Genomic DNA, 27,058 nt, shown 5'->3' on the forward strand with positions numbered 1-27,058 from the left:
CAGTTTCCCTGTGCCCTGTCCTGGCTCTTGTCTACTCAGGGGGACCTCTCTCTCACAGACCAGGACTAAATGCGTAGCCTACATGGTGTGTCAGATACTGCTCAGGGAAAGGGTAAACAACCAGATGCTTGTAACCTTTGCAGGCAAACAGCCCGTGAACAAGCAGGGAGAGCACAGAGTGCGCAGTGAGTGCTACGGGACGAATCTCGAAGGCTTCACAGGGGAGGGGGCACTTGATTGGGGCTTAGAAAAATGGATATGATTTCTGACCACAGATGTAGCCCCTGGGGAATAGGGACAGGTGGCTGTGTGTCTTCCCAGCCTCCCATAAGGAAGAATTTTTGGCAATGGTCAGAAATTTGATAGAACCAATAAAAATTACTTTGAGTTCTGTAAGTTGTAAGCCAAAAAGTACAACTCTTGTTTGTTCTGTGACAGTGTAAAATGATTTATTCCAGCCAAAAAAAAAAAAGAAAGGGAGAAACAAATGTACATTAAGAGCACCCTGTCTTAGAAGACGTACCACCACCACCCTAGAGTATTCTGTGTCCTGAAAGCTTTTTACGCAGCTGCAATTTGACAGAGAAGAAGAGAAAGAGGGGCCTTCCAGCAGAGGGCACGATGCAGGCAAGGGAGGAGGGCCTGCGCTCTGGAACGGCAGGAAGTCCTGTCCAGTTAGAAGAGAGAGTGTAAGAAGGGCGTGGCCCCAATCAAGCCCCTGACCCTAAAGGAGGAGCCGGGTACCAAGAGGAGGAGTATTCTTGCCGCTCTTGGGTGGAGGATGGACTCTTAATGATGAGCAGGATACAGTATGTGTCTGGAGTTGTGGTTTTAGGGCTCTGACTGGAGACAGCCTAGCTGACTGAGAAACTATACGCTTGTATGTGGCACGGTGTGAAATAATTTTTTAAAACTTTGGTCTTTGTCCTAGATTCCTTGTATAGACTCCTAAAACCCTTGGAATTTCCTGCTAGGAGTGTCTTCCTTTTATTTATTTATTTATGTACTTATTTGTTTACTATTAAACTTATTGGGATAACAGTGGTTAATGGCATCACATAATTTTCAGGTGTACCAGACTATAATTCAACATCTCGTACTTTGCTATTCATAACCAGCCCTTCGGAACACACTGGAGTTATGCTCATGAGGTGATTCTGGCTGACACCCCCTGGACAGTTTCAGGATGGGGGCTGATCACCAGAAAGACCAAATCCACTGTGAAGGGGTGGGAATTGTCAGGCCCACCTCCCAGGAGGCAAGGGGACCGGGAATTGAATTACAAAAACTCTGGAACAAGGAGATTTGGAGAATCCCGAGAGCAGTGAGCCCATCAAGGGGCCAGGTGGCTGATGCGCCCAGACAGGGAATGGAAGCTCTCCCCTCCCCCACCCCCTCTGCTTTGTCCTATGTGTCTTTTGCATTTGGCTGTTCCTGGGCTGTATCCTTTGCGGTGTCCAACCTGTGGCCCGTGGGCTGCCAGCAGCTCAGGATGGCTGTGAATGCGGCCCAATACAGAATCGTAAATTGGCTTAAAACTTTATGAGATATTTTTGTGATTACATGTTGCAATGTATTTAATGTGTGGCCCAGGAAAACGCTTCTTCCAGTGTGGCCCAGAGATGCCAAAAGGTTGGACACCCCTGCATGATCATTGTACATAGAGCACTTTCCTGAGTTCTGTGAATCATTCCAGTGAATTATGAAATTTGGAGGGGAGGGAAGTTAAGGAAACCCCCTATTTGTAATCAATCAGGCAAAAGTATGTGTCATCTGGGGACCCCACCTCGGCTGTATCTAAAGTAAGGTCAGTCTTGTGGGACTAAGTCCTTTTGCTTGTGGCATCTGAGGCTAAACCCAGGGAGATGCTGTCAGAATTGAATTGAATTACTGGATTCCTAGTTGGTGATGGAGAATTGGAGAATTGATGTAGAAAAAACAATACATATTTGGTACTGAAAAAAACCCATACATTTGAAGTCAGGGAAAAAATTGCACACAGAAATGACAATTCACAAGGAAACACCATCAACTGACTTTAAGGGAGACAAATGACAAAGCAGCTCATGCATTTCCCAGTTTGCTTTTCGCTGTTGCAAAGTACTTTTGGCTCTAAAGCCAAGCCTATAAGAAACAGTCCAGAAAAAAGGCTTCCCAGGGAAAATCTAGATCTTCTGTTCATTTCAATGGCAAGCAAGGAGGCCCAGATACACGAGTACCCCAGTCTCTGTCCTCTCTATCTTGGGACTGGTATAAGAGAAAGGCTCCAGGGGCTTCGTGGCCGGAATCTCACTGGAGGCAGTGCCCTCCGGAAGGGAAGGGAAAGAAGGAGCAGGACCCTGGGCTCAGCCTGGCTCTTCCACGGGTGCCCTCCATGCCTTTGGGCATGCTATTCCCTTCTTGGGCTTCAGTTTTCTCATCCACAGGATGAGGGGTCCTGGATTTGATGATGCTAAGGTCCACTCAGCCCTAAGAGTGGGATAACAAGGCTCTAACTCAGGGAGGCTGCCCCTGACTGCTGGAGGACACAGTAAAAGTGGGCTTTTTACTGTGGGTCTTTACCACATTGCACAATGACTGTTCAGTAAAAGAGCTCTTCAGAGGCACTGGCCTGGTAGTTCAGTTGGTTAGAGCCTCCTTCCATATGCCAAGGTTGTAAGTTCGATCTCTGGTCAGGGCACACAGAAGAAGCAACTGATGAAGACATAAATGAATGGAATGACAAATTGATGTCTCTCTCTCTCTCACTCTCTCTCAAATCAATACAATTTTCTTTTAAAAAGACTTTTTCAGAGGGGCAAACAGCCTCCAAATTCCTCCCACCCGACCAGACGCCCTCCGCTCTCTGTGGTCCTGACCTCTCCCCAGCGTGCGCTTTCCCAGGAGGGCAGCACGGTCAGCACCCAGCACACCTCCCACAGCCTGCTGGTCTGATGCACCAGGAGGACAACGAGAGCTCGTTCGATACGCACATGACGCAGAGCTGCTACGCCGGATGGTAGAATCGGGATTTGAAAATATGCCAGAAGACTTGAAAGACTGGTTGACGCTGATGAGATTATGTTTAACACAGAGAAATGAAAGTCCCAGGCTCAGATGAGAAAGACCAGCTAGATCAGCAGTGGACAAACCATGCTGCGTGCTGAAGGAGTTCGTGTAAAACCAGGTCTAACTGGGACACAGCCATGTTCACTTGTTTACATACTGTCTGTGTGGCTATCACACTGCAGTGGCACAGGGACCACTGTGTGGACCCCAAAGTCTACAATGTTTACTATCTGACTGACCCCTGAACTAGACGAGGAAGTCCAGATGGGGAGATCTGAACTGTAAAGGGTTTTTTTTTAATGTTTGTGATTACTTAGTCTGCATTAATGGCATTATAATGTTAAGACAAAAAGTGTGTTAGATAGATCAGTCTCCTTCAGATGTAGGTGACCAAAACTAATATGAATCAGCTCATCTCAGAAGAAATGTATCAGAGGGGTGTTGTGGCAGCTCGCAGACAGCCAAGCCCCAGGGAAGGTGGGTGAGCCTCAGACACAGTCCACTCAGGAACTTTCTGTCCACCTCTCACCCCTTCTGCCTCTGATTGCTTCCCTCAGACCCACTTTCTGTGCGTGGCCAAAACCACAGCGACTACAGGCTTCCTGTCACTGCTTTGCTACTTTTCACCAACACTTGTTTTTTCTCTTCTTCCTCAGCACATAGAAAGATGGCGTCTACGTCTCCCAGGCTGCCCTGCAGTCAGTTAAGTGAGGCTACAGATTGAAATCTGACTGAGGAATGGGGGTGGAAGTGACGTGTATTAGTTCAGGCAGAAGCCGCTCAGAGTAGGTGGGCTTCTCCACCCCCCACCCCTCCCGCCCTTCCCACCCCTCCACTCCCTTCACCCCTTCTTCATGGCTCAAAGTGAAGGGCATGCTTAGAGGATGGAGCCTCAGGGCAGAAGGCTATTGGATCCCTGACTCCCCTGGAGGAGGGCTTCCCAGAAGTCCCCACCCCCACCAGATTTTGCATAAGAAAGAAATGCATTTTTATTAGATGAAGTCACTAGCACTTCAGGGTTGATTCCTTTCCACAGCACAGCCTATTCTGCCTGGTCAATAGAGGAGCCAGTAGCCACTGACTTTTACATCTCTCAGTTTCGGCCACCAGAGGCCAGTGAAGCCCCCAAACCCAGAGCACGAATAGACTGGAGCAGCTTGCATGTAGTGCCAAGCCTCTTGACCCACCAACTCTCCCTGGAGGCAGAATTGTAGGTCAGCACGACCACCCCTACCAGGACCACAGGGGTGCAGTTCCGAGGGTGCAGGTTCCGGAAGAAGGCCTGGGGAGCGGGAGGGGATGGGGGAAGGATGACAAAGGGAGACGAAACACACGTGCTGGCCTGCCCAGCGCTAGAGCGTCATGCTCTGATCTTGTATTTTCAAAGGGATCCTGAGTCAGGATTGCTGAGAAATCCATTAGAACAAACTGGGCAGAGAGGGGTGTGGAGATGAGGAGGAAGCCTTGAAGAACTCTGACCTAAGTGGTACAGCTGAGAGAAGTGGGGGATATTTAATCTGGAAAATAGAAGACTTGACATGGGCACAGGGACCTCCCTTCAAGCTGGCAGAGGGCTGTCCCATGAGAGGGACGCTATGCTCCTCCAAAGGGCCACACCAGACCCAGAAGGTGGACCTGACAGAAAAGTCAGATTGCAGCCCAACTTCAGGAAGAACTCCTAACAATTTTGGCCAACCAGGAGGGGCTCAGACACTCTTTGGAGGGGCTGAGCTGGCTGACACTAGCCATCTTTGTGAGAACTGCTGAAGATGAGATTCTGGCGTTCCTGTCTGTCTGCACTTTCCAATGCTAAGGTTGTCAGAACCACTTTCAATCAGCCCCAGTGTGACCCAGAGGCCAAGAAAACTCCGGTGTGGGGGAGGGTACAACTTATCCGTGTGGTGCACCCTGTCCGGAAGCCAGCCGCTGCCCTCAGTGCTCTGGAGCTTAGGAGAGGGCTGCGTGGGCTCTCAGGAGACCCCAAGGACACTCTTTCATGTCCCCCTGTCACAGGTCCTAGGAGCCAAGGCTAGGAGGCAAGGTATGGCCATGTGGGAGGCCAAGGGGCACCCTCTCCTGACAACTGTCCCAATACTTTGCGGGCCAATGGGCAGAGACAACACTCTCCAAAACAGCTTGGAAGCTAAGACTGTGCTACATGGTGTAGAATCAGGGTCTTCTCCCCTCACTTTACAGATAAAGCCCAAGTAGAGGTGTGACTTAAGTTACTGGCAGGTCCAGGATCAGAACTCTGCTCTTCAAGGCCTTATAGGAAGCAGGGTAGGGTGGTGACCAGCAGCGCAGGCCAGAGTGCAGCCACCGGACTCTTCTGCTTACAAGCTGTGTGATCTTAGGCAAGTCGGTTTATCTCTCTGTGCCCCAGTTTCTCAAAGATAAGATGAGACTAGAGAGGGCACCTACCTCAGAGAGCTGTTTTGAGGATTGGATCGGTTATTATTATCAAGGTGCAAAGACCCATGCGGACTCCATGCAGACAGGAAGAGGCAGATCTGGCATCGGAACCCCGATCTGCCTGATCCGAAAAACCAAGCTCCTCCTGTCCCCTGCCCTCGCCAGGCTGCCTTCCTCAGCTTACAAACGGAATTTTTTTTTCTGTTATTGTCTCGGAAAGGGCTCCCTTGGTCAAGCCTGTATGTGCTACAAGCTTGAAAAGCTTCTGTTCTCACACCTAGGGAAACCGAGGCACAGGCTGTCAGAGTGACATGTGAGCAGTGAAGCCTGCCCCAGCTGTCTTCGGGTCAGGTTCTTGAGGTGAAAGTGACCGGTGCACTCACAAGCTGCTCAGAAGACCCTGACGGGCCCAGGCGTGTGCTTGACCCTAGGGCTCTGTGTCAAGAGTGGGATCCAGTGGCCCCTTTCCCCGGTTCCAGGCGCATCACAAGCCTGTCAACCACTGGACAAAGGCAGCCTCTGACGGCCAGCTGAGCAGCAGAAGGAACAGAATCCCAGCATCCAAATGGTGAGAGGGCGGGTCTGCCTGAGGCTCCAAGCCCCGCCCACCCGGGAGGCCTCCCTTCAGCCTGCAGGTCCCTGGGATGCTGACTTGCTGAATCCCTAAGCACTTTCCCCTAGGTCAGGCTGTCACCTTCCTGTCCAGGAGGGGTGTATAAATATTTTTAGCTGCACCTGTTTCCCCGCCAAAGATGCTGATGGACTTAGCTGTTCCTAATCCATGCCAGGGTGGGAGGGTGTCCCCATCTTGGTCATGATGGGTTAGAAATGCGCAGCTGGGATGGCAAGCTGGGGAGCTGGGAAGGGGCTGCTGAGTCAGAAATGTGCACGGGGAGCGGCCATCTGCCAGGCCCTCTGGCTGAGGCCCATGAGCCGCAGAGGGCACGGCATAGAAAGCACCAGGTTTAGAGCTCAGCCCAGAGCATCAGGGGGACACGGAAGGCAGTGAGAGTGGCTGTTATCAAAGATCCTGGCTCTGCCGCCTACCAACTAGCTGATCTTTAGGAAGCTAAGCTCTTTGGGTCTCAGTTTTCTCTTCTGCAAAATGGAAAAGAATCATCCCTCATCTTTGTAAAGATTCTCGGGAGGATCTATACAAAGATAGCAATCCCTCAGGCATACCAGCATAGCAAGGGCTGGCTGGAGAGCAGTGCAGGGTCCAGGTAAGGGCCTGGCTTCCAGGCCAAAGTGCTGGGGTTTGGAACCTGGCTCCAACACTTCCTGGCTGCTCGGCCCTGGGGTGTGTACTTAACTCTCTGCCCCTCAGTTTCCTCATCTGTAAAACAGATATAGTCATAGTTAAATGCTTCATGTGGTTGTTAAGAGGATTTAAACAGCTTCATCTTTGCAAAGCACTTAGAACAGTGCTTGGTGCATAATACTGCAAGAGTCTGCTACACACCCAGCTGACGTTCTCACTCGTCCTTGGGAATGCGTGGGCCTCTACCTGTCGAAATTCCCTTCATCGGCTGGTAAGCAAGTCCTCCTTAGAACTGTCAGCCCTCCTTTGTAAAGACAGTACCATCAGTCCTCCTCTCCTTCGTGTGGCCCTCACCACACAACAGCCCCCTACCTTCCCCTTCTAGCCTTCTGGATCCCTCCCCTCCGAAAGGCAGTGGGGACCCCCGTCCACACTCTCTTGTTTGCAGCAGAGCTTAGCTGGAGCTTCCTGACTGTAGAAATCCCAACAGTCATCCAGTGCCCTCCCTGATTTGGGAGCACTTCATTCATTCATTCATTCATTCATTCATTCGTCAAAAACTAATGGACACTAAGCACGTCCCAGGCCCTCTGTGAGCCACTGGTAGCAGAGGATGAGTAGCCAAGATCTCTGCCCTCAAGCAGCTCACTAATCCAGAGACAGGGAGACTGAAAAGTAAGAAAACAGATGACTGAAGTAGACTTTTGTAAGTTAAATGATAGGGGGAAGCAGGCTTCCACAGGAACACAGAGGAGGAGCCCTAACTTGAGCTGAGGGGTTGGGGACAGTCTCCTGGAGGAGGTGACATCTCCTGGAGGGCACCCTGCCCTGGCCCAGGGCACCTACTGAGCACATCTGAATGCTGCTGGCCATCGGCTGCTGCTCTGGCCTCACCAAGAGGGCTGACCCAGTCTCACCTGCCCCTCACTTCTGGCTTACTTGTCCCTCAGTTTCTCCTCCTTGCACACTGCCCCCCATCACCGGGACTTTCTCCTGCCACCCCCTCCTCCTGAAACACTCTTCCCTCCCCACTTTGGCCCCCAGGAAATTACTTTCTTCTTTTGGGTCTTGGTTCACATGGGACTTCCTCTGGGTAGCTTCCGCCGACCTCTCCAAGGAGGTTAAATGCTCCCATCACACATGCTCTCGGAACGCTGTGCCCCTATTTTGTAGCCCTAATGTACACATCATGTGGCCGTTTTATTTTCATCTCTCCTAGAGATCAAACACAGGGTTGAATGAATAATAATCAACGAACAAGGCCGGACAATGTGTATGCCACTCCTCATGGACTGTGGAAATTACTGCCTCTTTCTAAAATCAAGTATAAAAATGTACTTGAACAATGATTAAAATAAAAAATAAAAAAATAAAATAAAATCAAGTATAAATCGTTATTTATAATAATTATCACATACATAATAAACTTTGAAAAAGAGTTCATTTGTTGGTTCATTCATTCATTCATTCATTCACAAGTGTTAATTAAATACCTGCTCTGCTTCAAGCACAGTTCTCAGCACTGGGATGAGTAACATATGTGTCCTGCCCTCTGGACCTTACATTTGGGTGGTGAAAACAGAGAATAAAAAGACAGATAAATCAGAGAAAAGAAATCAGACTTTGGGGGATGGTTGCCACAACCCCACAGCTGCAGACTTTCACAGCTTGTCTTGTCTTCTAAGATATCACAATGAGAAGGATGACACTGACTTAAGACGCCCAGGGAAACTCCTTGGGAAAGTCCAGCCGGTGGGCCAGGTGTCAGCCCCTTGAACTGGCTCCACAGTGCATGCTGGCCAGGGGGTCTCTGCTGTGGGCGCTAGATGCCCAGGAGCAGCAAGCCAGCTGTGCCAGGTGACAGAGCACCTGAAAGCCTGGCTGGTGGTAGGTGAGGGCATGGCTGCTCTCTGGTGCCGGCTGTCCTCAGCTGGCTGCTGGCCGCCTCACATTTCCCTGCCTCAGAAGCCAGGCATGGGAGATGAGAGTGGAGCTGGTCAGTCTCTCGTGACAATGAGTCTTGCAGCCCTTGAAACCTGAGGAGACAGGCTGAGGTCAGTGCTGCCCCTGCTCCCCAGTGGGGGGTGAACTTCAGGCTTGGCCCTTTGCTGCCCTGAATGAGGGACTCCTCGTAGTGGATTCATGGGTGACAGGATCAGGGTGGGGACCACTCTAGGGGTGACAGCTGCGGGGGCGGGGCTGGAGTGGAGTCAGCCTCCCCCTCAGGCTTAGAGCTGATGGAATGATGTGAGGGTTTCTGCCCTTATAGACTCACAATAACACCTGCCCACTCTCCCCTCGTCCACCCAACAAAGCTTGTTAAGCTCCTACTGTATGCCAGACCCACGCTGTGCTGGGTGTTTGGGATGTGGCAGAGAATGAGACATGGCCCCCAGATCCCCCTCAGGTCATTTGAGCAACATTTTGTTCTTTCTAAAGTAGTTGTCAGGAACTCAAGTGATCTTCGTCACAGTCCCGTGAGTCCTGTGGGAGCGTCGCTGTCACTCCATATGACGGATGGGCAGGAGGGGGCAGAGAAGGGATGGGTCGTTCACTTAAAGGAGTTAGATGGGACAGCAACCAAGTCTTGCCTGGTCTTTCACCGACTGCCACCCCCACAAGGGGAATCAGGGAAAGCATACTTTATATTGATTTTTAATGGTTCACCTTGACCGTTGAAAAAATATGACTTGATGAGTTAGAGAAGGCTTCATTATTTTCCTTACTCGCTATTCATTTTTAGCACCTTCCTGCTGAGCATAAGCAAGGCCCTTGCCAGGCAAGGGGATGCATCAGAGACCTATTTAAAGTTCTCGCTTTCACCACTCAGGCCACACTTGCAGGTATCCATCTTGACCAGCCCTCTCAGAAAGCCGCATTGGCTGGACGCAAACCCAGCTTGGTTTGAAGTTAAAAGGCCTCCCGGGAGACCCATAAGCTTCTTAAGGGTAAGTGACATAGCTTGCGGTTCCGTGCCGCCTACAAGCACCAAAGAGCACCCTGTTCCCCACACAGGCGCTCAATAACCCCCGATTGATGACTTGATTAGGAACAGCAAATATGTAGTCAAAGTGCCTGGAAACACAATCTCCCAAAGGCTGCCTGCCAGCCAGGGGCTCAAGGGACATGTGTTTTTAGATCAATGTGCTTGCTCATCCCCAAGGCAAAGTTTAAAGTGAGTGACTGAGCATTCTTTCAGAACAGTGCGAAACTGGAAACATGCAAATACCTAGCAATAGGGGAACAGCTAAGCTAACTAGGTTATATTAAGATTCTGGAAGATTTTATAGTTTTTTTAAAAATGGCAATACACTGCACTACAATACATTACAATGTGATGCAGAGAAGTGTGTCCCAGTTACCACAGTGGGAAAAGCAGAATGTGAAAAGAGGGTACAAAATACCTACATACTCTCAGAAAGAGGAGAAGAAAACTTGAATATTTAGTAGCTTTTTTTTTTTTACAAAATTCATTAAGCAAAGGGAATGGTTGGAACAGGGTCGTGTCCATCACGCTGTGTGACATGATGGGAAGAGTCCCTGGGACAGATGGCCGGAGGACCCAGGGATCCCGTTGCTACCAGGTATCCACCATGTGATCTCCAGCAGTCCACTGTTCTGATCCTTGGTTTGTCATCTGCCTAGTGGGCATTTTAATACAGGCTCTGCCTGTCTCGTGAGGTAAGGATATGAGGCCATTCAAAGCCTTTGTTTCCCCCATTTAGTGTGATAGTCATAGGTCTCCATGTAGGTGTCCCCTGTTGACTGTGGGGTGCCGACTCACGCCCGGCTCAGGAGTTACAACATACATAGTATATGAATTTTGTTTTTCTTAAATCCAAAAAGTCTTACAAACTCCCATGGGTTTGAAGTAAGAAATCTGAACCTCTACTAAGCATATTGGACATACCCTTTTACTTAACCCTTACGGATGAGAAAACTTGTGTGTATAGAGGTTTAATTTGCCTTCCTAGTAATAATAAGTGGCCCGAGTCCAGAAATGCTTACTAGAGCCTTTGACTTGGGAGGCTCACAAAGGAGGACATTTCTCCCGGCATCCGACGTTGACTGCATGCTAAGCACTCAACAGGCACTGTCTCCTCTGATCGCCACGGTGTGGGGAGCATGGGCTGTGGGTCCCACCTTCCGATGAAGAAACCGAGGCTTACACAGGACCATAGCACACTCAAGGGAGTCAAAGACCTGGGATTCCAGCTCGGGTCTAATGACTTCAAAGCCTTTTGCATGTTTTCTTGGGCCACCAGGAAGTTCCCCGGGGAACATGAAGTGCAGAGGGCCCCACTCTGGGAAGACTGAGAAAGGGGATGATGGTAAACAGTTATAAAAGTGGAGCAATCGGGCTCCTTCCATTTCCTGGTCCTTCCCCTCCCCGGCCCCTCCCTTGCCCTCACCCTCCCTCCTCCTCCTGGACAACAAGGTCAGCTGTCACCTCAGGGGCATGAAGCATGCACCAGGATTCGGTGTCAGGCGCTTTCATTTGAGTCATGGGAAGGAAAAAATACGTGAACAACAAGAAGGAATGCACCAATATGTCAATCAGAAGGAGAAAAAAGTTGTTCCATCGCAAGTTCAGGGCGTACACAGAGGCAGACACGATGAGATAGATATTCCTGCAAAGGTGCCATCTGGTCCTGCCGGTCAGCAGGCCTGAGATCCCAGGGGACAGACGGAGTGAAAGTCAGCGAAATAACCCCTCACGTCATTTTGTTTTCGGATCTCAAGTTATCCAAGGAGGAAACGGGCCTGTGGTGCTGAGGAGGTGCAGACAAGGTTCTGCCTCCTGCCTTGACCCTTGGCTGTGGCTCACAGGAGAGACTGGGCAAGCTAGGGAGGTGGCGGGCACTTGCCGTCCTTGACTGTGAACCCGGAGAGGTTTGGCAAACTGCTTGCTTCTAAAGGTCTCCTGGGGACCCCACTGCAGACAAGCAGAGCTCCTACAACAGATCTGTCTTGGCTTCAGCAGGGACAGTCCCACAACACAAGACTGGGCGGTGCTCACAAGACTTTTATCTTAAAGGTTTTATTTGTTTTTTTAGAGAGAGAAGGGAAGGGAGGGAGGAAGAAATGGAGAGAAACATCAATGTGCCAGAGAAACATCAGTCAGCTGGCTCCCACACGCCCCTAACAGGGAACCTGGCCCACAACCCAGGCATGTTCCCTGACCGGGGATCAAACCAGCGACCTTTCGGTGCTGGATGATGCCCAACCCACTGAGCCACACCTATCAGGGCTCACAAGACTTTTAATGACAGAGGTGTCTAGGGTGCATTCCATCTTAAAATGTTTACTGCGCTGGACTGGAATCTAACCCCACTCTAGTTGTTCCCAACCTTCAACACAGTTACTCCTGCATTCAGCCTTCGGGGAGAGGAGGCTAGAACGTGCTCCCAGCCAATTAAATAAACTGACTCAATTTGCGCTAAATCCACTTAGCTTTTAAATCCCAGAGGGGCTCAGTGTCTTATCAAAAGTCAGACAGTAAGTGGCAGAGGCAGGGCTAGAACTAAAGCCTGTCTGATCCAATGCCTGCGCCTTTGCCCCCTCCCCCCGAGGTGCTGTGGGGTATCCTAACACTGCCAAGGCCCCAGATACTCCGGGTAGTTTCAGGACGGCCTTTGCAGGCCCCACTCACAAAGGTTAGGGTGCACAATGTGCGGTGTGTATGTGCATGTGTGAATGAGACAGACACACAGATTGAGATTTAGTTTGTAAAGCCCTGCAGGACCCAGCCTGGTGGAAGCTACTCCGGAGGGCAGGTGTGGAGGGCAAGTGTGCCTATGTAACAGGTAGAGAGAAGGGCTCGCAGGAACCAAACAGACCCAAGTTTTACTTACGCTCACCCCAATCCGTGACCCAGCCTCTAGGAAGACAGGACAAATGCTAGGGGGGCAAGGGAACTCAGGCCCTGCCTCCCCTGCCTGGTCCTGCCCTTCAGGAGGGATTCCCAGGCCCCCAGTCCTCCTTTCTAAAATCTCTCACATCCGCCTCTTCTCCCCACCGCCTCCTCCCACCCAGGCCTCCAAAGCCCTGCGCACTCCGACCCCTGCCCGTCTGTCTCCTTCACATGCCGTGCTCCTCACTCCCTTTCTTGCCAACCTCCAGCTTTACCAGCCTTTCATCTGCTCCTCAAACTGTTCCAACTCAATCCATCTTTGAGCTTTTGCCCTAGCTGTTCCCTCTGCATGAAATAGTCTTCCCCCACGTTCACATGGCCAATCCTCCTCATTATCCAGGACTCAGCCCAGATATCATCTCTTCCCAAAGACCTTTTAAGGGCCATCCAATCTAATGAGCTTCTGATTCATTGACATACCATTCTGTTCTTAATGGGTCACAACCTGTTGTTTTCATGTTTGTTGATCATCGGTCTCCCCCTGCCTCGGTTTACAGACATTTCCTGACCCAGCCTGTCTTCCCATGGGCTCCGCCATCCACCCCTGGCTGCTTTGCAGACCCATGGGCTCCCGGCCTTGGCACATGTTGTCTTTTCTACCTGGAGACCTGCTCTCATTCACCTCACCTCCCGCTCCACCCCCTCTCCTGGCTGCGGCAGACAGAAACAGTTCCTGACCCCCTAAATCACGTCAATTCCCTTTTCTCTAAGTCAGCTCATCAGAGTTCCTGGCACCCTGTAATTCAGGGGAAGGCATCACGCAGGGAAGGCAGAGACTGAGTCCGCCTTGTTCACCTTCGCCCCACAAGCCTAGCGCGGGTCCTGGTGCGCGGCAGGTTCAAGGGCAAATGAAAGTCTGCGGCACTGGCTGCACTGGAAGAACTTAGCTACTGCTGCTGGCAGGCTGTCACATGGAGAGTTTCCAGGGTGACAGCTCCCACCCTGCATTTGCTGAACTAAATCGAGAACTGGGGCCGGGGAGAGCTCAAAGTAAACAGAGACCAAAGGTGCAAGCCATGCGTGAGCTCCTCAGTCTCTCTCCCCAGTTGGGCCGAGAGAAGGAGTGAGAGTGTTCCGGGAACGGGAGTACGGGGACTGTGGGCCCAGAGGCAGGGAGCGAGGAGCTGATGGGAAAACTACGAGTCATTCTCCCTGGGCCGTGCGGGTCTGACAGGGAGGCGAGAAATGAGGCCAAACCACAAAGGGCTGTGGAAGCCTGGCTACGGCGGTGAGCTTGATCCTAAAGGCAACAGGAAATCACTGAAGCATCTGGAGAGGGGAGTGAACGGTCAGATCTGCCCGGAAACAGAGAAATCACAGCAGCCACAGGGGGTGCCTAGGGGTGGAGCGCTCCCTCCTCAACCTAAGACCTCGAGTTCTTTCTCGAGTCACAGCGCACTGTACCTCAGCCCTCATTCTCAATGAATTCCCAAGTGGGTGCAGGATGCAAGGGCTTCAGCAGAAATCTCCCTCCTTAACCCCCATGGGGGGTTGCATGGTGGTCCCCCGAAAGATATGTCCACGTCAAAATCCCTGGAAAATGTGAAGGTGACTTTATTTGGAAAAAGGGTCTTCGCAGGTGTAATAACATGAAGGACCTTGAGATGAGATCATCATGGATTACCTGAATGAGCCTTCAGTCTGATGATGAAGCGTCCTGAGAAGAGGCAGAGAGGACAGAGACAAGAGAAGCAGCACAGCTTGGAGTGATGCTGCCACAAGCCTAGGAAACCAAGACACGTCACGACCTCCAGATGCTGAAGAAGCCGAGAGCGATTCTCCCTTGGAGCCTCCAGAGCCTCCTGTTGACACCTTGATTCTGAACTTCGACTTCCAGAACCATGAGAGTATACCTTTGTTGTTTGAAGCCACGCCTCTTGCGGTGCTTTGTTTTAGTAGCCCTAAAAAACTAATACAACCCTACCCTCGAACTAGGAAGCTTCATTCTCGGACTCTTCATGGTCAGCAGGCCTCTGTACACCAAAAAACTTCCATTGGAAGGTGTGATTTTGACAGGGGCAAGGAGACCAGACTAGCAGTGGCTCTTCCTTCTCCACGCTGATTGGCAGTCAAAGACACCTTTTCCCACACCAAGAAAGTGTATCCCCAGGGTGAAGCAATAAGCAAATCAACAAGCTCACTCGGTCTTTAGCTAAAGCCCAGAGACGCTAGGAGTGACGCTGGATGCTGGCAGGGCTGTGCAGGGACTAATGGTTCGGAAAGGGAAAGCCGGGCAGTGCCTTGCTCTCCGGCGGCGGTGGGCGCAGATACGTGGGGAGGTGGTTGTTCCAGCAGGATCCCCAGCTTCCGGTTCCCAGAGGAGCCTTGGTGCTCTGGGACACTCAGCCTGGCCTTTAGGGCGGGCTTACCGGGGCTGACCCTTGATGGAACTTCATTCATCAAGAGTTTCTGAAAGCACCCACTGTGTGTGCCCGCTTTGTTTCGCACCGCATCCTTTTAGGCACCTCCGAGGGCATAGTCAGCATCTGCATTTCCAGATGGCAAGAAGCCAGCCTCCCTCTGAAAGCACTGGCACTTGACCTCCAGGTCCGCAGGGACCCGTCCCTGGGGAATGCTCACCTATCCCTATAGACAAGACAGGTTCCTCTGTTGGAGGCTGCTCCTTCACAGGACGGCAGCAACACAGTGATAGAGCCACCGTGGGGAGCACATCTTTCTCCCCCACCAGCTGTGCACGCCCCGTAACTAGCCCGGTCCTTGGCTCACTGTCGGTGTCCAATAAGAAGATGAAGAACTCACCAGGTTAATTCTCAGGCCCATCTGAATTTTCAGAAGGAGAAAGTTTTCATCTGGTAGTTTTAAACTCTCTGAGGACATATAGTTAGGGGCCCAGGCTTAATCTCAAGTGAATGAAATAGGGTCAAAGGGGAAAGACTCGGGATAGAAACAAAAGATACGCAGCAGGAAGAGGTACCAACCCCAAACCCAGGGTTGAACGAGGCCAACATTTCACAACCCTTCCTCCCCAGGGATTGATCCTTGTGCCATTTGTTTGATGTCTTGGCTAAGGGGGCACCCCACACTGCCTTCCTTGGAGTCTCATCTCTTCCCCCAACCCTCCCACTCCCAAACACGTACTTCTCTCTGTGAATAGCATTCGGGTGGGGTGGACTCTAATGACATCCATAATCTCATCAACGTACAAAAGGGTACCTGATTCATCACAACTCCTTCCCAAAGTGCCTCTGCTTATACTGAAACAAGAGAGCGATGTGGTAAATCTGGGCTGCAGACTGGTTGTGCCAGACCTCCTCTGTCAAACAGGGAACTAACAGCGCCCACCTCTGATGGGAGAAAATGCAAACGTACTTTCGAGCGCCCAGTGCAGTGCCTGGCTGCACTGGCAGTGCGAGGTGTCGTGGGGCTGGCAGTGGTAGGAGCCACAGCTGTTGTTAAAAGTAAGGCTGGCTTTTCTGACCTGTGGTGTGATGAGTTAGTCACTCCCTTTTGCTGGACCTGCTTCCCTGTCCACCAAACACAGGCAAGCCAGCTGTCCCTGGGTTGCACCAGGGGCAGTACAAACAATGCACCCTGCTGAGACTGGTACCCTCAGCAGACAAGGCAAGGCTGTGGTCATTCATTGTTATTAATGACGCATTAGGCTTTTACCGTTGGGCAGACTTCATAAGATGCAGCCAAGGTCCTTAGCTTTCCTGGAGAACTGCTCTCCATACAGTGTCGTCAGAAGGTCCTTTTGGACCCGGTGAGGAGGTAAGGAAGGAAAGTGTCAAGAAAGGAAGGCAACCCCGGCTGGTGTAGCTCAGTGGATTGAGTGCCAGCTTGCAAACCAAAGGGTTTCTGGTTCGATTCCCAGTCAGAGCACATGCCTGGGTTGCAGGCCAGGTCCCCAGTAGAGGGCACACAAGAGGCAACCACACATTGATGTTTCCCTCTATTCCTCCCTTCCCCTCTATAAAAATAAAATGCATAAAGTCTTAAGAAGAAAGGAAGAAGGAAAGAAAGGCACCCATTGAGTAGAGAACAGAAGGAGTCGGCCAGTTGAGTCTTCAGTCCCCTCAGCCTCCTTGCTCTGAGCCCCCTCTTGCCTCTTCTCTGAATCCCATAAGGCAGACCCTGTCTCATTATGCGTGTCTCTTTCTCTCTATAGAAACCTGCTCTAAGGAAACAAGCCTTACGGATTTGTTCACACTAACATATAAATGACTGTTGGGGCTTTATACGTGCTCGTTTTTATAAGGGGAAAATCTCTCAGTCAAAGACATAAATAGGTGAGTGGGGAAGGCAGAGGGCCTTCTCGGTGCTCAGAAAGCACGCTGCCCCTCCATCCCGAAACCCAGCCTGTGGCGGGGTCAGGGACTGGGGGCCAGTGGGAGGGGTCAAGCCATGGTGTGTGTTTGGACTGACTGAGCAAATTCTGAACCCTCCATCCTCTTCCCGGAAGCAGGGAAGTGGGCAGGAGGATGGTGGGAGGAGGGGAGGACAAGGGCCGCTGGACAGAGCAGAGGTGGACAAAGCAGGGAGAGACTGCGTCCTGCACACGCACGTCTCAGAGAGGGCAGTGCTTCCGGGGGAGGGCAGGACTCTGTACCTTCAAAGTATGACTCTTAACGTGATGGAAAGCAGAAAGTCTGGCCTTCCAGCTCTTTGAGGTGCCCTCAGCCTCTGACCCTGTGCCATCCCACCACATGAGACACCCCAGTACACGGCCGGCATGTTCGAGAGCAGCTCCTCTCCTGGGCAGATGCTGCTGACCTGTAGCCCGCCTGGATACTGCCCAGGACTCCCCAGCTGCCTTGCAGCCCAGGACCAAAGTAAGGCCTGGATCAGAATATGCTACTGGTGGGCGCTCGGGGGTTGGGTGGAGAATTCAGGTTACCGGACAGGGTCAGAGTAGAGACAGTGAAAAGGACTGGTGGTGTGTGCCACCTGTCCTTTGCACGGGGCGGCCCCACACAGCAGCCTCTTGGTTCAGGGCAGCGTGAGGCCAGGGTATGAAGAGCCTGGTCTCCAGCGGCCCTAGAAAAGGGCTCCGTAGCAGAATAAACAGAGATGGGCCAGAGGCAGTCCTGGAACACAAACACCAGTATATTTCATGTGACAAACGTGAAAAGACAGAGACCAACAGAGACAGAGCAGGCAATGGGCGCACAAACCAGTCGTGGGTCCTCCTGAAGAGCTGCCGCAGTTGGGAGACAGTCCCACCTGCCTCACAGGCCCGTTTGCAGAGCCAGGACCTGCAGCTCCTCCGGGTCCAGGGCGGCCTCAGGGTGGAAGGTATTCTCCCTGCCTTAGCCACAGCTCCTCCGGGGCTGGGCCTCCCTTTGCATCCCCTGCGGTGATGTCTGCACAGCCCAGACCTTCACGAACACAGGTTCTCAGGAGCTGACCCACTCAGTAGCTGCCTCCCCAGGAGACCCATGCAGAGGGGAAAGGGACCAGGACAAAAGGACCCATGGGCACTCCCTAGGTATTATTGCTGAGAATAAGCATAGGCCATCGTGATTGCCATTATGACTCACTGGCATCCTAGGGAACAGGGCACGAGGGACAGGATACACAGCAGACATGGAAGCGGTTCAACCATGCAGGGCAGCACGTGGTGATCTGTGTAACTCAGAGATGCTGTGACGTGCAGCGGAGAGGCCCAGAACACCAGCGGTTCATAAAGAGCAAGCGGACTCTCTCCGCCGGCACCCCCCACTGCTTAGCAGGGCTGGGATTACCCCAAACATTGCGTCCCTGGGCACTAAGGAATAGGGGGCCCTGAAGATACTCAAAAAAGAGGAGTTGGAAGTCTGGGCTCCCCTGGTGAGCTTTGAGCCTGCAGACCCTGTGGTCAAGCCCTGGCTCATCACCTCCCTTTGCAGGGGGCTCTGTGCCCTATGAGGGACGATAGGAGCCGTGGGGCACCTGAAGGAAGCAGAAACACAGTGCTCTGCACACTGCCAGCGAGGCAGGTTTACTCCAGGGCCTCCCGCGCTTGGGAGTCCAGAGGGTGCAGAGAAAAGATGGTGCCAAGGAATGCCCACAGGGCAGCCAGATCCCGTGGGCCGTCGGGGGCTTGGTCAGGCTGAGCACTGTGGAGGCCTTCTGCTGGGAGGCATCAACAAGCCGGCCCCCAGACTCCATTGTGGAAGGCGAGAGCAAAGGTGGGCGGGTGGTCTGGGGGCCCACCTGAGCGCCTGCCAGGGTGTTGGGCTTCCAGAGACTGAACCGGCATGGAGCTGGGGAAGAGGACCAAGGCAACAATGACCTAGAGGGAACAGGGAAGCCAGAAAATATTCTTCCCCTGGAATCCCCTGTAGATGGAAAGCAATCTGCCCCCACTAGACACCTGAATCCCTAGACGCCCCAAAGCACTGGAACTACGAGGCTGCAGGAAAACCAAAGGTGGGGCTGGCCCAGGCAGAATGCACTTCGTGCCTGCATGTAACAGTCCACCCAGGACGCAGAGGCTGGGAACACCCTTCATCCTGTCCTGGACGGGGTCAACTGCAGAAAGCAACCCTCCAGAAGACAGTCTCCCAGCCTTTCTCCGCACCCGGGACACGCCTCCTGCCCACACCCCGCCCACCTGCCCTGGGCTGGTCCTGTATGCAGTCTAGGAGCTGCGGCAGAGCAAGGAAGAGGAGATTCTCTCCACAGGTGGCATGATCACTTTTTAATGTTCCATAAAAAGGGAAAGGCTAATTTCTACCTAAGAGTTATAGTGTGGTCAAGGAGAGACCATGTACCATGGGATCGGCTGTGTTCTGATGGGCCCCTTCCCTTGGCGAGTGGGGGCAGAGCCGGAAGTGTGCTGGAGTGAGGGTTTCACCTGTCCACTGCCAGCAATGGACCTGTCACAGGGGAAGGCAGGGCAACCAAGATGACAATGCCCATGAGCGTGGCAGGGTAATACTGTTTAAGGGGCAAGCTCAAGGTGTCAGCCTTGCTAAGAAGGGTGAGGAGGCGTGGCCCTGAGGAAGTTTTGCCGCAGGGCTGGGGCTATGGCAGAACCAGAAGTGACCCCTTCCCACCAAGGATGGGAGGGTCTCCCTCACTCATTCTCCATGGGTCTCCAACACTGGACAGTGCTCCTCCATCCCCCAGAATGCTAGACTGGCCCTGAATGGATTGAAAATAAACCAGTCAGGTGTGCCTTTATCTGCTTCCTGACGGCACTCCCCCCAACACACACATACTGATTTGTCTCTAGGTCCCCACTGTGGGTCTGTGGGCCCACCTTGGCCTGACCGTGTGTTGTAGGCACCATTCATTTTCAGCCGGACCACTGCAGGGAGCGGGCGTGGATGGAGGAGAGCACCAGGGGCACTGCCACAGCCCAGCTGGGGTGATAGCGGAGGGGAGGCTGCACAGGGTGGGCGGGGTCTGTCTCAGGGTTCTATCTCAGGCAGCGGCTGTGTGGGCTGGGGAGTCGGAGTTGGGGATTGGGGGGTGATTGACATGGATACAGGGCTGAGAGTGGTAAAGGCCTTGAAAATAAGAGAGAAAAGGGGGAAACGCCACCGAACACACAGGGATTGAAACCTCCAAAAGCCCAAGGTTGGTGGGAATCCAGCACCAGGGGGCCCCCAGAAGGCCAAGAAAGCAGCGTGGAGCCCTGGGGGAGGGGAGAGGAGCCAAGGGAGGGCCTCCCAGCCCTTGCAGAACAGCACAGCTGCCAAGCAGCCTCCCGGCTGCCCAGTCTCTCCTTAGGCTGCAGCTCAGCAGGCCCCGGGGAGGTATTGGTTGCAAGCAAGCACCTGAATATTGCCTAATGGAACCAGCCAAAGCCCAACTAAGCCAGGTGAGAGGGGGCCACGTGGCCGAGGCAGCACCCCCAAGCCTCCTCAGACCTTGCCTCCCACCTTTTGCCCATTTCTCAAGAGTCCCTCAGCCAGGACAGGGCCTGCTGCTTCCAAAGTCACCTATGTCATCTGGCTGCTGCAAGCGTCAGGCCCCCTGCTGCCACCTCTGAGCCGGGCTGAGATCCATGGACCGTTCCCAAGTACCTCTGCTGCCTGGACAGCCGGCCCCCCGACACCAGCTCACGGTGGAGGGCACGGGGGCTGCGTGGGCCCCACGGGGCTGAGGCCAGGATGGGGCAGGGCTTGTGCTGTACAGAAGGGGCGGCTCCACCAGCTTGGTACCTTTCCCCACAGGGTGCATGAGAGACCCCCACCCCCCAGAGTCCCCCTCTCAGTCAATCTTGACGTGGCCGTTGGCCAGGGCCAGGGGGCCGCCGGGCTCCCCGGGCTCGGCATCCTTGTCAAAGCGGAGGCGGAGGGTGTTCCGGATGATGAACTGCTCCATGATGAGGGACCCGCAGAACCAGGGCACTGCGTACTCCAGGGTGATGAGGCCCATGAAGTCAAAGTCGAACTGGGAGTAGTCCCAGGGGCAGGCGTTGAACTGGCGCAGGATGTAGCCGGTGGTGAACTCCCACAGGTAGGTCCAGAGCGTGTAGATGAGGCAGCGCACCAGCAGCGGGCAGCGGCCCCGCAGGCGCAGGTACATGCGCTCCACGATCAGGATCGAGGTGCCGTAGATGAAGAGCGCCCACACGCTCGTGACCCCCGGGAACTTCCAGTTAAAGTTCACCACGAACTCCCAGGCCGCCGTGAACATCACCTCGCAGAAGTAGCCGTGGATGGCGTACAGGTACCAGCGGGACAGTGCTGTCAAGGGCTCCGCAGAAGCCATGGTGCCTACTGGGGCCAGCTGCTGGGAACACAAAAGAGACAGGTGAGGGAGGGAGGGAGGGAGGGAGGGAGGGCGGGCTGAGCCTCTCCTGCTGCCTTCCCATTGTCCCCTTCAAGCCTGATGCAACCAGGGCAGAGGGATTTCAAACCTGTGTCTCCCTTTTTCTTTGGTTACCAACCCTAATCTCGACCTTATTCCATGTTCATTACTGTATTCCATGCTCCTCACCTGAGCCAGAGGGGCACGAGAAATGAAGAAAACAAACGACCCCACTGGCTTCTTCTGAGTTACCCTACTCAGATGCTGCTTGGAAGGAGGTGTCTACTACCCTCCCTGCAACTTTCTGGATGACCTGGGGTCCATGAAAGAGTCAGCTGTCTGGGCCCACCCCTCACCCCCATTTCCAGGCCACTAGCTGGTTTTCCGAGGATGGCCATCCCAGTGGGTGTGAAGTGGCAGCCTCCTGTGGTCACATTTGTCCTTAACTGCTCCGTTAAGCAGAGTGGTGGTGTCTGGTTTCCATGTGGGAAGGAAGCCAGTGGGCTGACAGAGGAGAGCCTTCCCTTCCACGTCTATGCCCCTCCCCCTCCTTTCTTTTCAACGAAGTCTTCAAGGCCCAGCCCACAGGCCTCGCTGCCTTCTCCTCACCCTTCGCCAGCAACGGTCTGGACCACTCACCGTGGCACCTTGTGTCAGGGGCCACCCTATTTACTATTTGAGGCACATGCCCTTTGACCCAACTAGCCTGGGTACTCCCAGAGGGCAGCAAACGCTCCCAGCCTTCTGTTCCTCGGCCGTGGCACAGGCCTCCCCTGAGCAGCGTTCCCTGACACACACGTGCCGTTCACACGGGCAGTGGCATGAGGAGTGCAAGGCTGCATCAGGAGCAGGAGGGCAGAGCACGGGAACACGCATCCCAGCTCCGTGGGCTGCCAGTGGGCCCCAGGCTTGCCACTGCTGCCAGGTGGCCCCCAAAGGTGGGAGAAGGGTCAGAGGTTGTTAGCAAGATGGATCTGCAGTCTGCCCGCCTGTCTAGGAACGCCAGTTTCCTCCTCCAGCCACAGTGATCCTGGTCACAAAACACCCGCCTTTGTGCTTGGCTTTGGGGTCTTCCAAGCACTCTCATTCACACTTTGTCATTGTTTCTTACCTAAGTAAGATCCATGCGAAGGACAAGTAGTTTTACTCCCATTTGTCAGGAGAGACAGGTGGGGCTCAGAGAGGGTAAGTCATCTGACCATATCCCAGAGGCAGTGAACAGAAGAGCTGAGACTAGAATCTATACCTTTTGCCTTCTGCTTCAAAACTCCCCCCAGTAGGTACCCCTGCCCATCTCCTAGACGTGAGGGCCTAATGTCGCTCCCCTGCCCATGAACTCTCAATGGCTCGCCACTTCCTAGTGAAACCCACAGCGACCTTGGTCTGGCATTCAAGACCCTCTGTGATCTCGCTCCAATCTACTTTTCCAGCCTTATTCTCACAGGCCAGCTCACTCTCTCGCCTCCAAGCCTTTGCGTAGCCTACCCATTGTGTTTGGGGCCTTTCCCCTCTCACGTCCACACGTGCAAACCCAGCTGGCAGGTTCCCTTCAGAACAAACGCTTTTCCATCCTCCCAGACACCAGTCCTCTCTTCCTCCTCTGAACATCCACAACACTGACTCTGTCTCTGGTGCAGATGACTTTGTTTCCTGTTGATAATTTGCGGTCCCCGGCCAGACGTCGCTCCTGTGTTCTACACCTGCATACCCCACTCCTTCCTGGACACCTCCACGTATATGTCCCATAGGCACTTTCAACTCCTCTCCTCGATCAAACAGTATCTTTTCCCCAAAACCTGCTTTCCTCCTATGACCCATTGCTGGTACCACCACGCACCCAGTTTGTAGCCGGAAGCCCTGGCATCTTTCTAGCTTCCTTTGCTGCATCCCCACTCTCACGTGAGCTCCCTAAGAGCAAGGGCTTGTCTGTGTATCCCCTGTGCCTCGAATAGTGCTGGCACATGGTAAGCATCCCACACAAGAACAAAGAACATTCCTTTATCAGTTAGCAATTGCTACGTAATGAGTCATCCCAAAACTCAGTGGCTTAAACCTACTCTCATTATTACAGTTCACATGTCCGTTCATGGGGGGCACACCTTGGGACTCAGGGCTTCCATCCAGAGACTGCAGGTCCTCTGGGGCCTCTGTCCTATGTTTGGCTGGGGTGGCTCTTGTTCCACTTGTCTCTCCTCCTCCTGGGCCTAGGGGTTTGGCCCCAGCACGTTCTTCTTAGGGTGAGGGCAATGGCACCAGTGCTTTTCAAGACTCTGCTTAAATCACATCCACTAATCTTATTGGCTGAAGCAAGTCACGTGGCAAAGCACCAAGTCAGCCTTCATCAACGCCTGTCCATTCTACCTCGTAAATATCTCTGAAATCCATCTTCTCTTCATTCCTCTTTCTCACTGCTGCTGCTCTGGTTCAAGCCCTTCTCATCGCTCACTTGGATGACTCCCATCATCTCCCAGCTCCTCTCCCTCACCACCTCTTTCCAATGCACTCATCACACTGTCCAAGAATGTGTACCAACAGCAATCTTTCTAAAATGCAAATCCGATGTTTCTCCCCACTTAAAGCCCATTAGTGGATCTTTAACATCATTAGACTCAAACCCCTAGGGATGGCTGCCCGAGCCATTCGTGACCCCCCTTCTGCCTTGGATCCTGTCCTCTGGATCTTTACATCGCTGTTTTGCTAACTGGGGTGCCCTTCCAACTGCTACCTCTACTCCCCACCCCACCACAGCCCATGAACCCATAATCCTTCAAGATCCAGCTCCTCTTCCGTGAGGACGTTCCTGGGCACCTCCACCTCCAGAGCCGCCCACTACGCTGCGTGTCCACAGCGACAACCAGCTCACTCCTGTGGCAACATTTCACATTCAGCTTCTCCATAATCCGTCTGAAGGCCAGTACTGCAGCCACCTAATGAATGCTTGTTTAACACAATGTTAAGAGAAAAGAGCAGGACTCAGGACTGAATATTTAATATGATTTTGATTTGGCAAAGGCATACATACATGTAAGTATATAAAAAATTTAGCCACGATCATCTCTGGATGGTAACATAAGTGACTTATTTCCTTCTTTGTACTTTTCTAACAAGTATGCATAACTTTTCTAAAAATAAATTTTACCTTGAAAAAGTATTAAATGAATACGTATTAGTCATCCTTGTGCCTTGTATACAGAAGATGCTCAATAAGTTTGCCGGGCAAACGAGCCTCAGGAAACCTGATCCTAACTGCCTGGGTTTGCATCCTGGCTGAGACCCTACACCTGCAGGGTCTAGGGCATCTCACTTGGCCTCTCTGCCTCAGTTTCCCTACAGGTAAAGTGAAGATAGAGTAACTCAGCATCCTTGAGGGTCCTTGTGAGGAATTGGCTAACAGACACACCCTACTGAGAATACAGCCAAGGCTCCAGAGAGGGCGGCTATCACGGCTGGCACTCAGCCAGGCTTCCCGGTCACCTGCGCCTCCTGGAGTGTCACCTGCTCCTCCTGGAGTGCTCCTACTGGAGGCAGGGTCATTTGGCCCCTGCCTACACTAGCAGCTGGGCAGACTTCTTTGCCAAGCAGGTCAGGTCCTTACCTCCACCCACAGCACCAACCTGGCAGCCAAAGCACCTGTGGAAACAATAACTGTGTGCACAGCCCAAGGAAGAGTCAGTGTGAGCTCCCAGCTTCCAGGTGGCCGAGAGGCGGGGGGTCTCGGCACCAGTCCTCTGAAGGCCGGACTGGAAAAGAAGGGCGAAATGAAAGGGCCGGCATTCCTGGCGCAGTTTCTCATACCCTCATTTTGTCCTGAAACCCAGACAGACCACTCTGCCTGCCGCCCACTCAGTCCCGTCTGAACTTCGGGCTGTCCACCTGGCCTGCACTCAGAACCCCTGGCTCCTCCATCCCACAAGGTCCTGGGAGGGGGCTTCCCATCCAGCCGCCCGGCACGGCTACATTCACCACTCGGGTCATCCCCCACCCTGATGCTGATTTTTAAAGCCCTGCTGTCATTGCCTCTTGGTCTCATCTTTTGAAACAGCCAAGAATGGTTTCCAAGTGGGTAACAAGTCAGAGGCTCCAGCCACTCCCAGAGCAGGTGACTTGGAAGAGCCGGACTCCTAAACCCTACGAGCAGAAGCAAGATTACAGAGATGGCTGTCACAGGGAAGGTAAGCCGCTAAACAGAAGAGAGGGTGGGGGTAGGAGAGCAGGGGTGCCGGGGGCAAAGGATTCCGTTTTTGGAATCTTCCACAACCGGAAGAACGGGAGGGGAAGCATACCTAGGCAAGGTCAGACTGTGTCTGAGGTGTTGTGCTGGGAGGACATGTCTGGTCCATGCAAGACGACAGGGGTACCCTGAAAATCCTAGCTGGGGCCAGGAGATGGGGGTGCAGACAGGGAACAGGGATTTGAGACAGTGTCGTCAGCTGGGATGGCAGCTCACACTGTGGTGGGACAGACACTCTTGGTGGGGCAGGCACTGGCTTGGGTGGGTTTTCAGAAGCCACTCCCCAAACCCATGTCTAGTATCCACAGGAGCTGTGCTCATACCTTGAGTTCACCCACCCTTGGCTAGACCCAACAGACACCTATTCCTGCCTTGGACTCGCCCCACCTGAGCCCTTTGCCCGGGACCCTTCCATTACCTCCTTGCTCAGCCCTGGGGTCACAGCCCGGGCACAGCCAGCATCAGGAAGAACCAGCAGCACGGGGGGTGTCGGCCTCTTTCTCCTGGTGACAAACACACCGTCTTCAGGACCGTGACTGAGAAATGGGACAGCCCAGGAAAGAAAATTTAGGGTGGAGTAAAGAGGAGGAGAGTGTGGGAAAGACTGAAGGCAGGAGAGCAGTAGAGAGTTTCACAAGAGAGATCTGGCGGAAGAACACTCCAGTCCAAGTGTTGATGAAACTCCTCATACTTGTTGATCAAAGGTCCCCAAGAACACAGAGTTCCAGCAAGGGGCCGGAACTAAAGAAGGCTTATCAGGGCAGGGCCCCGCCCCTCCGAGGCACAGGTGATTTAGAGGGGAGGGGGCTGGCTTTCAGAGCCAGGGGCCTAGGAGTATCTCACCTACTGCTTGCTCTCCTTGGAGTGCGGAGTTCCAGCAAAGGGCCTGCTGAGCTATTCCTTGGGGTGGCAGAAAGCACAGAAAGCAGCTGAGAGGAGCAAAGAGAATGTGGTAAAACTGCAAGGCAGGCTGGAAGCAGACCTAGATGAGATGATTGTCTTTGGTTTTGCCAAAAACTCCCATCTTGTTCCAGGAAGCGGAGGTGCCACAACACAATGACTCTGGAAATTTTGTCCAGAAGCGCATCCTGCTAGAAAACTGGGCTTCCCCTCCGTGTGGCCAGGCTGGCCTTCCTCTTTCACCCCATTTACTTCCCAAATTTCACTCCACATCCCCAGGTACCAACATCACTTCTGTTCTATGCTCTGGGGAGATGCACAGCCCTGAGGGCAAGGCAGTGGGGACACAGCTTGAGGGACGGTGAGCCCAGTCCCCTGGCAGACCCCGTGCTGGAGGTGAGTGGAATCAGTGAGCTACCTTTGCATCTGAGTGCAAGACGCAAGGGCTGAAACCATCCTGAGCTTCCCCTGTGGTCATCAAGTTGAGGGTAGGGAGCAAAATGTGAGTCTGCTTCAGAGCCAGAAGGGAAGCAAAGAGGGGGAAATACCTGTGGTCATTGGCTGGCCCCGATGCCAGAGCTCCACC

The 27,058-nt window shown here is 53.0% G+C and overlaps 1 protein-coding gene across 5 annotated transcripts in view; it reads right to left on the minus strand.

Moving 5' to 3' along the window:
* Positions 1-17,681: 17,681 nt before the first annotated feature.
* TMEM229B (transmembrane protein 229B) overlaps positions 17,682-27,058 on the minus strand; it is a 37,744-nt gene continuing 28,367 nt past the window's right edge. For 2 of the 5 annotated variants that reach the window (XM_028508172.2, XM_028508171.2), the window contains exon 3: positions 17,682-21,323. In XM_028508172.2, the coding sequence (XP_028363973.1) occupies positions 20,799-21,302 (504 nt within the window). In that variant the 5' untranslated portion in view covers positions 21,303-21,323 and the 3' untranslated portion in view covers positions 17,682-20,798. Of the gene's footprint in view, positions 21,324-25,990; positions 26,076-27,058 lie in introns of all 5 variants that reach the window. The other 3 variants (XM_036011135.1, XM_036011131.1, XM_028508173.2) reach the window with 3 other exon arrangements.

Source organism: Phyllostomus discolor, chromosome 1 (assembly GCF_004126475.2).
Source record: "Phyllostomus discolor isolate MPI-MPIP mPhyDis1 chromosome 1, mPhyDis1.pri.v3, whole genome shotgun sequence".
In the NCBI taxonomy this organism is placed as follows: domain Eukaryota; kingdom Metazoa; phylum Chordata; class Mammalia; order Chiroptera; family Phyllostomidae; genus Phyllostomus; species Phyllostomus discolor.